Here is a 14,741-nt window from a genome sequence, read left to right on the forward strand (position 1 = left end):
AAGGTTACTTAGAGAATAACTTTTGTTAGCTCTTTGAATAACTTTGATGACTTTGAGAATAACTTTGATAGCTCTGGGAATAACTTTTATGATTTTGAGAACATCTTTGATGTCTTGGAGAACAACATTGATGTTTAGAGAACAACTTTGATGGCCAAGATTAACTTTAGATGTCTCTGAGAATAACTTTATAACATAGAAATTAACTTTAGATGTCTCTGAAAATATCTTTGATGACTTCGAGAATAACATTTGATGTCTCTGAGAATAACTTTTATGTCTTACATAATAACTTTAGATGTCTCTGAAAATAACTTTGATGAAAGCAGATGTCTTAGATTAACTTTTGATGACTTTGAAAACAAGTTTGTTGAACAAAGATGTTTTGAAAGTTTCTCTGACGAACGAAGGTGACTCTGAGAATAGCTTTGGGTAGCTCTGAGAATAACTTTTGTTGTCTTAGAATAACTTTTGATTGTTCTGAGAATAACTTTAGATATCTCTGAGAATAAGTTTGATGAACGAAGATATCTTACAGAGCAAATTTTATGTTTCGAAGAATAACTTTTTGATGACTCTGGGAATGACTTTGCTGTCTTAGAGAATAACTTTGAGGGCTTAGAGATTGTCTTTGATGAATGGAAGTGAGTTAGAGAATAACATAACATGACTGCGAATAACTTTTGATAACTCTTAGAATAACTTTGATGTCTTAGAGAATAACTTTAGATGACTTTGAGAATGTCTTTGGATAACTCTGAGATTAACTTTGATGTCTTTGAAACAACTTTGATGAATTGGAGAATGTCTTTGAGAACATGAGTAGTATTTTGTTAGCTCAGAGAATAACTTTTTGATGACAGAATAACTTTGATGTCTTAGAGAATAACTTTAGATGACTTTGAGAATGTCTTTGGATAACTCTGAGATTAACTTTGATGTCTTTGAAACAACTTTGATGAATTGGAGAATGTCTTTGAGAACATGAGTAGTATTTTGTTAGCTCAGAGAATAACTTTTTGATGACAGAATAACTTTTATGCCTCTGAGATTAACTTTAATGAACGAAGATGTCTTAGAAAGTTCTCTGATGAATGAAAGGCTACTTGGAGAATAGCATTTGATAACTGAGATTAACTTTTTGATGACTCTGAGAATAAGTTTGAGGATGCGAGTAAATTTTTGAGTGTTTGAGAACGTCTTTTTGTTATCTCGAAGAGTAACTTTGGTGTTACGGAGAGCACCTTTGACTATTTTTCTTACTTAACGACATATAATTTTAGTTACGAAAGTGTTGAAAAAGTTACATTTGACTATTTTTAGTGCTCCACAAAGTATAAATGGAAGTTAAGAACGACGATGATAGATATCTTTGACAATATTTTCTTACTTGACGAAAACATAATGGCTGTTACGAAATGATGAATATGACTTTTTCTGTTGATTGATGGATAATTTTAGTTATGAAATGACAATGAAACATGAAGAAGTAACTATTTTTAGTTGACCGATGAATACTTTTAGTTGAGCAAAAGCCAAAACATGATGAACATGACTTTTTCTGATGATTGGCAGATAATTTTAGTTATGAAATGACAATGAAACATGATGAACACGGTTATTTTCTGATGAATGGGGAATATGTTTAGTTAAGAAATGATGAAAGTTATTATTTTTAGTTGATTGACGATGGATAAAAGCTAGTTATGAACAGTTTTGGAAAGTTTCCTTTGACAATTTTTCTTGATGAAACATAGCGCCTGTTAAGAAAGTGCTGAAAAAGTTTCCTTTGACAATTTTTAGCTAAGAGAAAGGTTGTTTTAGTTAAGAACAGTGTTGAATGAGGCTATTTCTGACTATTTTTAGTTGACTGGATAATAGGTTTAGTTGAGAAATGACGAAAGTGACTATGTTTTAGTTTGATTGGCGAAAAATTTTTTTAGTTAAGGAACGTTAAATAACATGTAAGGGGAAAACCCAGAGAACATATGGGGAACATGGCAAAGAACACATGTAAGAAAAGTTGATGAATACAGTGAACATGCTGGGAATATGAACTTACAGAGAACATGAAAACATGATAAGGAGAATAGGGATTACAAAGAATGAACAATGGACTTGTAAAGAACATGGAGAATATGACAAAGAATGTAGAAAACATGTAAGTGAAGGTGAAAAAACGAAGTGATCTTGTGAGGAACATGAACTTGTAGAGGAACATGAATATTGCAAAAGAACACAAAATATGGAAGTTAGCATGAATATTGAGTATAAAAGTTGTAAAGAGAACATGTGATGAACATGAAAACATAGAAAATATGACTAGAATTTGTAGAGAAAGTAATGAGACTAAGAGAAAGATTACAGAAAAAATGGAGATACTTGTGAAAATATGAACTGAATGGGACTGTGAACATTTGAAGAACATGGAGTGAACACAGAAAACATGGACAAAATGTGAAGAACACAGCTGAATATAGAGAAAATATGCAAATACAGTATGATTATTGAAGGTTTTGATACGTTGGGGATTGATATGTTGGGGATGAGAAGGGTAAAGTAATTACTCAGATAAACAGATAGGCTGGAGAGGGACTTGATCGAATATATTTATGTCTGATGATCTAAGGCTGAGGAAATGGAGCTTTGCTAATGTCCAGATTAATTTTACTACGTTAGAAAATAAGGTGATCTTAAATCTCAGGTGATTTAGTTGGAAAATAAAGAACTTGCACAAATGAACTAAGCTGGGGCACAAGAGTTGAAACTTGATAACTGAACTGGTTTTTATTTACTATGTCTGAAAATGTAGTTGGGTGATTTGGACTGAGAGTAATGAATTTACAGGAGTGAACTTGGACAGAGGACAAGAGCTAGAGTTTTATAATTGTTTTCATCATATTTACTATGTCTGAAATACAGAGGGTAAAAATTTCAGGGAAATTGATGGGTTATTTACAAAGATACGAAAGAGAATTAAGGCGGGGACGAGAGCTGGAGCTCGATAACTGACTTGATTTTATTTACGGTGTCTGAAATACAGAGGGTAAAAATTTAAGGGAAATTGATGGTTTATTTACAAAGACTTGAGGGTGGAAGAGGGTGGGGGACGAGAGCTGGAGCTCAGTAACTGACTTGATCTTATTTACTAACTTTGAAGTATGTCTGCTTTTAATTTTAGGGAAATTGATGGGTTATTTACAAAGATACGAAAGAGAATTAAGGCGGGGACGAGAGCTGGAGCTCGATAACTGACTTGATTTTATTTACGGTGTCTGAAATACAGAGGGTAGAAATTTCAGGGGAATTGATCTGTTACTAACGAAGATACGAGAGAGAGCTAAGGCGGAGGACAAGAGCTGGAGCTTGGTAACTAATTACTGTATTGAACTACATTTGAAATATGATTATTTTTAAATTTTAGAGGGATTGGAATGATAGTATTCTTTATACGACAGGGGACTAAGGTGGGGAACGTGAGCTAGAACTTGCTTGCTTACTAACATGATTTATTTGTGTAAAACTGACTTGCTTAATGAAAAGGAGCAAACATACTGACTTGCTTAATGAAAAGGAGCAAACATACGATGTTGGAAAATAGTTGAACTGAATGAAACGAGAGAGAGAGAGAGAGGAGGGACGGTTGAGATATTATGAGAAGATAACATAAGATAAGAGGTCTGGCTGTCCGGGCGTAAAGTAAACACAGGTGAGGCGACAGATTGCGAGGTAAGGGGGGAGGGAGGGGGGTGTGATGTACGAAACCCTGAAAACAATGACTTACACAGGTGATTTTCTAAATTTATATGAATAACTAAGGCTTACATAGACGATTTTGTAAGTTGAAAACATGTAAAATATGTCCGTAGAGTTCTCCTGGAAGCCCTAAAGAGCTACATACGTTATTTGAATTTCTCCCATAAGGCTTTAACAAACTTCTAAGTCTCGGAAATTATTTTTCTCATAAGAAATCCTTACTTCTAAAATCTGCGACTGACAAAATTTACCTGAAACCCTTGGGGCCCACAGGGGATTTTCTAAATTTACCTGAAACCCTTGGGGCGCAAAGGGGATATTTGACCTGAAAAAAAAATGGGGACCTGTGGCGCTTACACCCCACAGGGGTCCTCTGGCAAAAAAAAAAAAATGGGGACCTGTGGCGCTTACACCCCACAGGGGTCCTCTGGCAAAAAAAAAAAATGGGGACCTGTGGCGCTTACACCCTACTACTCCCCCCCCCGCAGAGGCTGCTGCAGGGGCCCCCCACAGATGCTGCTGCAAGGCCCCCACAGAGACTGCTGCAAGGCCCCCACGGAGACTGCTGCAGGCCCCCCCCCCCCACAGAGGCTGCTGCAGGCCCCCCCCCCCACAGAGGCTGCTGCAGGGCCCCCACAGAGACTGCTGCAGGCTCCCTCCCCCACAGAGGCTGCTGCAGAGCCCCCACAGAGGCTGTTGCAGGGCCCCCACAGAGGCTGCTGCAGGGCCCCCACAGAGACTGCTGCAGGCCCCCCTCACAGTGGCTGCTGCAGGGCCCCCACAGAGGCTGCTGCAGCCCCCCCCCCCCACAGAGGCTGCTGCAGGCCTCCCCCCACAGAGGCTGCTGCAGGCCCCCCCCCCACAGAGGCTGCTGCAGGGCCCCCACAGAGACTGCTGCAGGCCCCCCCCCCCCCACAGAGGCTGCTGCAGGGCCCCCACAGAGGCTGTTGCAGGGCCCCCACAGAGGCTGCTGCAGGGCCCCCACAGAGGCTGCTGCAGGGCCCCCACAGTGGCTGCTGCAGGGCCCCCACACTGCCCCCACCCCCCACAACAGCCCACCACAAAGGCTACAGTAGGACCCACACTGCGTCCCACCACACAGACTGTACCGGGACTCTCCCTCCTCCACCATAGCAACCCGCCATTAACCAAATATTACACTCCAAACTGAATTTTCTACACTAACCTTGAGCCAATTTGTGGATGAATATCTTAACCGTTTCTGGTCTTTGTGATTTGTGGTGTTGAAGGGTCTCCCAGCGACTAGTACTCACCTGAGTGTGCCTACTGGCTCAAGCACACCAAGCAGGTCTTAGTTTAATGCAACATTCTCTGAACACCTTGTTCTTTTAATTGTAATTAAGGTTTTGTAACTACAGTGGTTAGCTTTAACTACTTCGTATAAACCATTCCACTTGACAAGTCTAAAACTGATGGAAGTGCCTTTTGATATCCCCGTGACTCATCTGTGTATAATTTCCCTATCTGCCCCTCGTTCTGCTGTTCCTCGCTATGAATATTACTTTTTTTGTCAATCTGATCTATTTCCATTATTATCTTATATGTTGTCGTGGCAGACTTATTTTTCCTCTCCTGTGTCGTGAGATGTAGTTTCCTTAGTCTTGCTGATGGGTTCCGTCCCTCAAATCTGGAATGATCCTTGTTGTATATCTTTGAATTGTTCTAGCCAAGTCATGTGCCTTTTCAGATGGTGGGTTTCCACACTGGGGTTCCATGCTCAAGAAGGGGCCTCACATATGCTAAAAATGGGACCCGAAAGGCTTCCTTTTCCAAAATTCCTGAAGGCTTCACGGACATTTGCTAATTTTGTATATGCAGGGCCCCCCTTCTGACGTTCTGGGTGTTTACCCCATGCTCTTTTGACGTTTTCTGATGCAGATCTTCATTCTATATTGCGTTATGGGTCTTCTTTCTCCTGTTCATACTTTCATAACTTTGCATTTGACTGAGTTAGAGTCCAACAGCCATTTCTTAGACCACCTCTGGAGGTGTAAAAAATTTTTTAAATGGTAGACCGTCTGTTTGTTCTGCATCATCTGCTAAGACTGTAATAAAGGATCCAAAGACGGGTCTCAGGACCACCATGCAAATGTACGTATATGTGTGTTGTAATGCTGCTGCTGTTTATATGTCCCCCCCTCCACCCCACCCCTCTTCTCACACTACTCTCCCCTCCACTCCTCTTCTCACTCCTCCCCCTTTTCACTCTACTCTCCCCTCCACTCCTTCCCCCTCCTCTCCTTCTCCCTCTTCTTCCCACCCCTGCCCCCTTCTCTTACCATCCCTCTACCCCCTTCCCATTCTTCCTCTTTCCCTCTCCGCCCTCCCCCCTCATCTTTTCGCCTGTCCTCTTCTCCCATCTTCCCTCTCACCCCCTCTCCCCTCATCTTACATCTTTACTCTATATCTTCATCACTCTATATCTTCATCACCATAACCATATTCACTACTCTCTTAATCTTCCCTACTCAATATCTTCATCACTATAAGCCGAATTAATTCATTTCATCATTTTTGAGTAAATCATGAAAAATGTGTGTAAACTACATGAGAAAACTCCACGGTAAACAAACCCGCGATTTCATTTCGGACTTCATGAAAATCGCACTAGATGTTTAGGGTTAGATTCTGATGTTTCTTATTTTCTTAAAAGTATTTAACTTTAGCCAATCCTACCCAGCCTATGTCTGTCCCAAGCCGCAGACAATTTCCCCTGCAAAGTTGGGTGAGGCTAACTCATAGCACTTGGACTCCAACCTTAGCCAGACACTGACAGATAAACAGACAAAAAACATTGATATAGATTGAGGAGGATTATATGAGATAAAGAATTTATTCCACATGAGGGGAAACAGAACAAGGTGGAAGTTGGAAACATAAAATACAACAAAATAAATTACTAAGCAGTAAACAATTGGTTTACTAGATTGGACATTAGAACGTTTAAAGGAATAACTGCACCAGGTACCCAAGAGCTAAACTTCACTCCCTGTAGATATTATAGTACTGTACTGTACTCACCATCCAGGTAGATCTCACTCTCCAGCTGCTTATCCATCCAAAAGAGGGAAGCGATAGGCCCTGTCACCAAAAAAAGAAATTTAAAATCTGCCGCTTGATATATCTGATAAAAATTAAGCAAAATTCAATACACAGTACACGTTTAGTCCATAAATTTAAAATGAATTTAATATATAAAGGTACAGTGCCTTATATTTTCCATCCAAATCATAAGAAGTGCAGAAATTTAATGATGAATTTGCAATAACTGGAAGGTTGCATTACTCAAAAAAGCAGCATTTCTGTAGGAGCCCCGGTGGCTTCCTGGAGCTACTATTTGCTGAACGGTACCATCTACCAGGTCGCATCAGCCGCGGAGTTCTATAGACCTACTGGGGACCATCACCAGAACCTGGCTTACTGACAGAGGCCAACCCGTTCTCGCAAATTTAATAAGTCAATATTGACTTATTAAATATGTGCATAGGTGACATACTTAACATAATAGTTTCCCTTGAAAAGCTTCATAGAAAACACCGACCTTACCTAACCTACTTAGTATGTTAAAATAAGCATCTTATAGCTTCGTAATTACAATTGTTACTTAACCTATTATAGGTTAAGTAATAATTGTAATTACGAAGCAATAAGATGCTTATCTTAACATACTAAGTAGGTTAGGTAAGGTCGGTGTTTTCTATGAAGCTTTTCAAGGGAAACTATTATGTTAAGTATGTCACCTATGCACATATTTAATAAGTCAATATTGACTTATTAAATTTGCGAGAACGGGTTGCAGAGGCACAGGGGGTGATGACATTTATTGACATCGTCTCACCACGGAAGACAATCAGAGTCAGCGAGTCGGAAGAAAACATTGCTAGCTTAAATGGAGACCGAAGCCTCGAACCCCGCCTAAATAACTCCCCCCAACTATATAAACAAACATCAAATTCTATCGGAACTAGCGCGAGCTTGTTCACCCCATCTCCCCCACTCAACCCGTCCTCGACTCAAGTCCATTACATCCAGCGGTCGCATTCATACATTTTTACATGCTGTTCATTCAAAATGGGAATTTTTTCAAATATAAATTAATATTATAATATATTAGCATCTTGTACATATATAGGCATAGGTTAGGTTAGGTTAGGTGTTTAGGTTCTGTTGGCGATTATTTGTATTTGTAGTAGGTGGGTGAAGCATTTACAGTATTGTGGTTTGAACAAAATTCGTCAGCGAAGCACTTGCTCCGGAAGTGTTTGAACGTCATCAGTTGAGTCGTGTGTAAACCGCTTTTCATTCATAAACAGGGGGTTTGACGGGTGCATAGAATCACATTTGGGTCTTTGTTTGGAGGACGGGCTGCCCCCACTTGTGGCAGCCCGTCCTCCAAACAAAGATCCAAAAGTGATTCCATGCACCCGCCAAACCCCCTGTTTATGAATGAAAAGCGGTTTACACACGACTCAACTGCTGACGTTCGAACATATCCGGAACAAGTGCTTCACTGACGACTTGTGTTCGAATCACAACGCTATAAATGCTTCACCCACGTACTACAAATACAAATAATCGCCAACAGAACCTAAACACCTAACCTAACCTATGCCTATATATGCACAATATGCTAATATATTATAATATTAATTTATACTTGAGAAAATTCCCGTTTTGAATGAACAGCATATTAAAATTTATGAATGCGTCTGTGGGGTCGACCGCTGGATGTAATGGACTTGAGTCGAGGACGGGTTGCTTGTGGGGTGGATCGGTGGAGAGCTCACCACCAGGCAGGGTTCCAGCTCCCAGTTCTAAAGCATATGCAGGCATCCACTTTGCCTGCATATGTCAGGGAGCCTGACAGCTGAGTGGACAGCGCTTCAGGTTCGTAGTCCTGAGGTTCCGGATTCGATCCCCGGTAGAGGCGGAGACAAATGGGCAAAAAGTTTCTTTCACCCTGATGCCCCTGTTACCTAGCAGTAAATGGGTACCTCGGCGTTAGACAGCTGCTACGGGCTGCTTTCTGGGGGGTGTAACAAAAAGGAGGCCTGGTCGCGGGGACGCTAAGCCCCGAAATCCTCTCAAGATAACCTCAAGATAAGATCCACCTGACGACCAGAGAGGGTCGTCGGATCCCAGAGGGCTGGGATCTGGGAGCCACCGGGGCTCACCCAGATATTGGCAATTCATTACATTAAATAGTGGGGGAAGCCCTTTGTGGCTTCCTACAGAGAAGGAAGCACCGCATGAGACATGCCGAAGGAAAGACCCCAGGCAAAAGACATGACCCAAAGCCACACAAGGGCGCCGAGGCCCGGAAATATTTACCAGACACTGGGCCGCCAAAACCCTGTTCGACTTTCAATACTCCTGCACCTGAATATCAGCCCAGGGCATGTTCATGAATGCCGCTGAAAGAGGGGCATATCTCCTAACATAAAAGACACGAAGATAGATCGAAGGCTGGCTAGACCCAAAAACAATGCGGATGACTCAGCAAAGACAAGCCTTGGCACAGGAGGCCAAGGAAATGGGATTGGCCCATAAGGCATCTACTGAAGCAGAATCGGTGGTACGAAGGTAATGGCAGAGAGCTGCCACCAGACACCGCACCTGGTGCACCCTCAGCCGAACAAACTAAGTATCAATGACCAAACGATCCCCTCCTGAAGCCAACCAACTCATTCTTCACTAGAAAAGATGGAACTAGCTGCAACAACTTATAGAAATAAACATGGCCTAAGGGTTACATTGTAAATCAACAAGAAGAGAGAAGATGATCTAGAGACCAAGCAGGCCGGAGGTGAAAATAAAGAGCGAGACTGCTTGCGAAACAGAGCCAAGGCCGCACTGACCCCAAACACAAGCTGCAGCATCTCTGCCACCACTGCAAGATATGAGGTGACAGTGTTTGGCACAAGATGCCGATCAAGAAGAAGCCAAGAAAGAATAGAGAGTATAATTGCACGGAAAATGAAGAACAACAATGAAGGTGGGAAACCATAAAAGAAGGCACTTGCCCTCCGGAAAGATGGTGATAAAGATTCGTCACAAAGTTCAGATGCGAAGTGCAGAGAAGGTCGAACCACTGAAGTACGTCACTGGGCCGACCTTCTTATAGAGGGTAGGGAATTATCAGGGGGAAAGTGCCAAGCCATTAAGACTATACAGCACTTGGAAGGGGTCAGGATAAGGATTTGGGATGGGACGGGGGGAAGGAACAGTGCCCAACAGCTTGGACGGTCGGGGATTGAACGCCAACCTGCATGAAGCGAGACCGTCACTTTACCATCCAGCGCAAGTGGCTGGACAGGCAGAGGCGTGGAAAACCACCAGGTTTGGACACAGCAAGTATAGCACCTAAAACCATAACTGAACTGGACACCAGGGACCCCGAAGGATCACCCTTCCCTGGTAGGGCTCCAACCCGGCCAGGACCCAGAGCAGCAGTCCCTGGGTACAGGATCCTCGATCTCGACCAGTCCGGCCGAAAGGCATCCACCATGAGGGGCCTCATAATCAAGGATTGGAGCCACATACAAAGTAACATGTTATTCTTACATTCATCCTATTCTTACCTTATTCTTACATTCATCCTATTTTTACCTTATTTTTACATTCATTCTCTTCTGACCTTATTTTTACATTCCTCCTATTCTTACATTCATCCTTTTCTTCCTTTTTCTTATGGAAAATACTGGAAGGCCAGGTCCCTAATCTACACAGTAAAATAACAACGTACTGGAGTGAACGATATGGAAGAAAATGCAGAATAGAACCAGTGAAGAGCAGAGGTGCCATAGGCACAATCAGAGAACACTGTATAAACATCAGAGGTCCGTGGCTGTTCAACGTCCTCCCAGCGACTATAAGAAATATTGCCGGAACAACAGTGGACATCTTCAAGAGAAAACTAGACTGTTTACTAAAAGACGTTCGGGACCAACCGGGCTGTGGTGGGTATGTGGGCCTGCGGGCCTCTCCAAGCAACAGCCTGGTGGACAAAACTTTCACAAGTCAAGCCTGGCCTCGGGCCGGGCTTGGGGGGTAGAAGAACTCCCAGAACCCCATCAAGCAGGTATCAAGCAGACCAAGGAGCAAGGAATGAACTGGTTCAGCTGCAAAAGAGCGAAGATCAACTGGAAGTCCTGTGGATCTCTTTTTCACGATCGAGAAGAGGTGGTAACCCAACTCAAGTGATGAAGTTATTTTACACATGCCAGAAGCCACCCACTCATAGATGACTCGATGTAGGTGAGGAAAGAAAGCCTGCCCGGAAAGACCCGAACCCCCCAGAAGGGCGAGAAACAACTAACCCCACCACGGGCCGTGGGAAACGACCAGAAAAAGAAAAAACAGGAATCGTGGGGCCAAGAGATTGCAAAGTGGGTGAGCCACTCACCCACCAACCTGTCAAAGGGGCAAACTGCAAAAAGGGCCGGATTGAACACAAGAGGCCGATACCTTCCGAAAAAAGTTAGCACGGCGCTGATCAGATGGAGAACAACCTGGCATCTGACACCACATTTGGCGCTCCTGGGATAGAAAAGCATTCCTATAGAGAGGCTTCAAAGGAAGAAAGGACTGGCTGAAAGGAAAACCCAGAAACCTCAGCAGGACTAGCATGCTCAACTGTCTCCACACCCGATTTGGAAGGGGCAACCATTCCGATTCTGAACCTGCAAGGGACTTCTAATGCCTGAAGGGTAAACCTAAGCAGGGCAAACTGGCACTGGGATCATTATGCTAGACCTAAAAGTAAGCCGACACAGCCTGGGCGATATGGTTGTGATGGCCGACCTTGACGTGCTGAGACGCAAATGAACCATCATTTCACCTTTCCAGCCAAAGTCGCCCCTGACATGAGTTAAGACAGGAACGTCCCAAGACACCTGACTCACACTGTGTGAGGGTCACCACAAGCGAGGGGAACCTGTAAGGGAAACCAGAGAAGATAACCCTGGTAATGCAAGGGCAGCACTATGGAGCACACCACAAAGGTAACCCTGCACACATGCAGCTCCAAGCACACTCAAAACGTGGCTCATGCTACACTGCAGATTACGGGAAATGCCACCAAGGGGCAAACACCATCATTTAACAGAAAAAGCAGAACACCAGAGTCAACATGGAAGAGAGGCAACCTGGTACCCACTTTATCAGCTTCAGAACTGGGATCTGATATCCCGGCTGGCATTGAGCTACTACCCCCTCCCACGAAATAAGTTGGGAAGGTGGAGCGAATGAGCTCGCGCTAGTTCTAAAAGAACTTGATCGTTTGTTTACATAGCTGGAGGAAGTTTTTTAGGTAGGTTTCGAGGCTTTCATCTCTTTTTGGTTGATTTTCCCAGTGAGGTGACGTAAATGAATGTCACCACTCCCTGCACCTCTATGAGTGGACCAGGTTCTGGCGCTGGTCCCCGGCAGACCTATAGAACTCCATGGCTGATGCGACCTAGTGGATGGTATCATCTCAGCATATAATAGTTTCAGGGAGTCACAAGGCGGTTTTCCCCAAGAAAATTTGGCAAAGTGAAGCGAGACTTGATATAACAGAAAGAAAAGCAAGTTATGGCAGAGTTGAGTGTAACAGCTGAATAAGATGAGTTAAGGCAGAGTAAGGTGAGTTATATCAGGGTAGGGTGAGTTTTGTCAGAATGGTGAGTTAAATTAGCAAAGGGTGAGGCAGGTCAGTGTGGGGTGAACTTTGTCAAAAGTAGGGTGAGATTTATAAGAGCATAGGATCCAAGCTGTAGCAGAGTAGGGTGAGAATTATATTATAGTGTTATAATAATACCAGGGCAAGATGAGACATATATCAAGGCATGATTAGAGCTATGTCAGCACAGAGTGAGTGTTATGTTCATATAGCAAGAGAGGTATACACATCACAGTACAGTGGTAGATATAGCAGTGTAGTAATATTTATAGGCAAATTAGGGGTGAGAATTATGCCACTGCAGAGTGAGAGTTATGTCAGTGTGGTGAGAGTCATGTAAGCATAGGGTGAGAATCACCACAGAGTGGGAATTACGTCGGTGTAAACTGCAACAGTGTTATGTTAGTATTAGGAAGGATGCCAGAGATACACTGACAGATGTGTGGTCGAGGTAGTTATGCCACAGTGAGACCAGCTTCTCAGTTGAACCATGTTAAGAGTTGTCTCTCTGAGTTACATCAGTGAGAGTTGTATGAGCAAGTTATTTAAGTGATTGTTGCATTAGTGAGTTGTATGAGTTAGTCAAGAGATTGTTGAATCAGTTAGAGTTGTATGAGTTAGTTATGCAGTTGATTGTTGCATCAGTGAGAGGCGTATGAGTTAGTCAAGTGATTGTTGCATCATAGTTGTATGAGTTAATTATGCAGGTGATTGTTGCATCAGAGAGAGTTGAACGGGCAAATTAAGTGATTGTTGCACTAGTGGGAGTTGTATGAGTTAGTTAGGCAGGTGATTGTTGCATCAATGAGTTGTATGAGTGAGTTATACAAGTGATTGTTGCATCAGTGAGAGTTGATGAGTTAGTCATGAAGATGATTGTTGCATCAGTGAGAGAGCTTAGTGAGTGAGATGAATGAGAGAGAACTGTTGTAGTGAGGAGGTACATGAGAGACAGGTGGATGAGTGAGCAGCATGAATGCGAGAGTGTACTCACCTGGGTCAGCCAAGCCAGTGGTCTCCAGGAGGATGTAGTCAAACTTGCCTCTTTTCTTCATCAAGTTCTCGATGGCCTTGACACCATTATCTCTGACAAAATAATGATCATAATGATAATAAACTATTCAGAACATAACCAGCCTTGATACCGTTGGTTAGACTCAAGTGGTGAGATTATATCTAAAGTACTGTATTTTATACAGTGCTTCAGCTCTATACAAATACAGTACTGTATTCATTGAATATACAGTGTATACAAATTCCTTCAGCACAGGGACACTGGTCATTCAGCGGTCATGAGGCAAGTGAAGCTTCACTCCAATGGAGAGCAAAAATATAAATTTACTAACATACAGTACTGCATGATGTTTATTTCCAACTCTACAGCTGTATTAAAACTTGATTTTTATATTATGTGTTAAAATATTATAAGTCCATTTTGTATTGCTTTAGGTAAAAAACCAGCATTGAATGTAATGAAACAACATTTTCAGGGTGAGCCCCAGAGGCTCCCTGCACCTGTCGTACTAATATGCATTTCATTAGATTAGGGTATTAGTCATAGGAGTTCAGCCTACCGGGGACCACGAGCCAGAACATGGCTCCCCTCAGAGAGGCACAGTGAGCACTGGTCCTGGAAAACCCTGAGTCATTTCTTGCCAGGCATTGTCAATGAGTTTTAAAGCAACAGCCTAGTGGACCAAACTCTCACAAGTCAAGCCTGGCCTCGGGCCGGGCTTGGGGTTATCTTGAGATGATTTCAGGGCTTTTTAGTGTCCCCGCGGCCCGGTCCTCGACCAGGCCTCCACCCCCAGGAAGCAGCCCGTGACAGCTGACTAACTCCCGAGTACCTATTTACTGCTAGGTAACAGGGGCATTCAGGGTGAAAGAAACTTTGCCCATTTGTTTCTGCCACGTGCGGGAATCGAACCCGAGACACAGAATTACGAGTCCTGCGCGCTATCCACCAGGCTTTCGTGGCCCCAAGAACTAGAATATTAGTTATAGGGGAATAGAAGAACTCCCAGAACCCCATCAACCAGGTATCAACCAGGTATCAGTACAAATGTTAAAATGGTTTTTCCAGAACTCTTTGAGGGTGAGGTTTGTGGCATCAGTCACTTCAAAACATTTCCGGAAAAAGTGCCCTTTTATAAAGTTTCTTAAAATTCGCAATGATTTTCTGGTCCATAGGCTGAATTAGAGTGGTGTTAGGAGGAAGGAACTTCCTGTGACAATTGTGACAAAATTGTGACAAAATTAAATTTGTCCAACAATGCATTTTCCTAGCCTGGAGGATAAGCAG

General features: G+C 42.9%; 1 protein-coding gene across 2 annotated transcripts in view; it reads right to left on the reverse strand.

Moving 5' to 3' along the window:
• LOC123755361 (zinc-regulated GTPase metalloprotein activator 1) overlaps window positions 1-14,741 on the reverse strand; it is a 92,509-nt gene that overhangs the window by 48,383 nt on the left and 29,385 nt on the right. Inside the window, exons 4-5 of one of the 2 annotated variants that reach the window (XM_069327828.1) lie at window positions 13,434-13,525; window positions 6,799-6,858 (exon numbers count right to left, since the gene is read on the reverse strand). In XM_069327828.1, the coding sequence (XP_069183929.1) occupies window positions 6,799-6,858; window positions 13,434-13,525 (152 nt within the window). The remainder of the gene's footprint in view (window positions 1-6,798; window positions 6,859-13,433; window positions 13,526-14,741) is intronic. The other variant, XM_045737913.2, reaches the window with a different exon arrangement.

The sequence above is a fragment of the Procambarus clarkii genome, chromosome 20, assembly GCF_040958095.1.
Source record: "Procambarus clarkii isolate CNS0578487 chromosome 20, FALCON_Pclarkii_2.0, whole genome shotgun sequence".
In the NCBI taxonomy this organism is placed as follows: domain Eukaryota; kingdom Metazoa; phylum Arthropoda; class Malacostraca; order Decapoda; family Cambaridae; genus Procambarus; species Procambarus clarkii.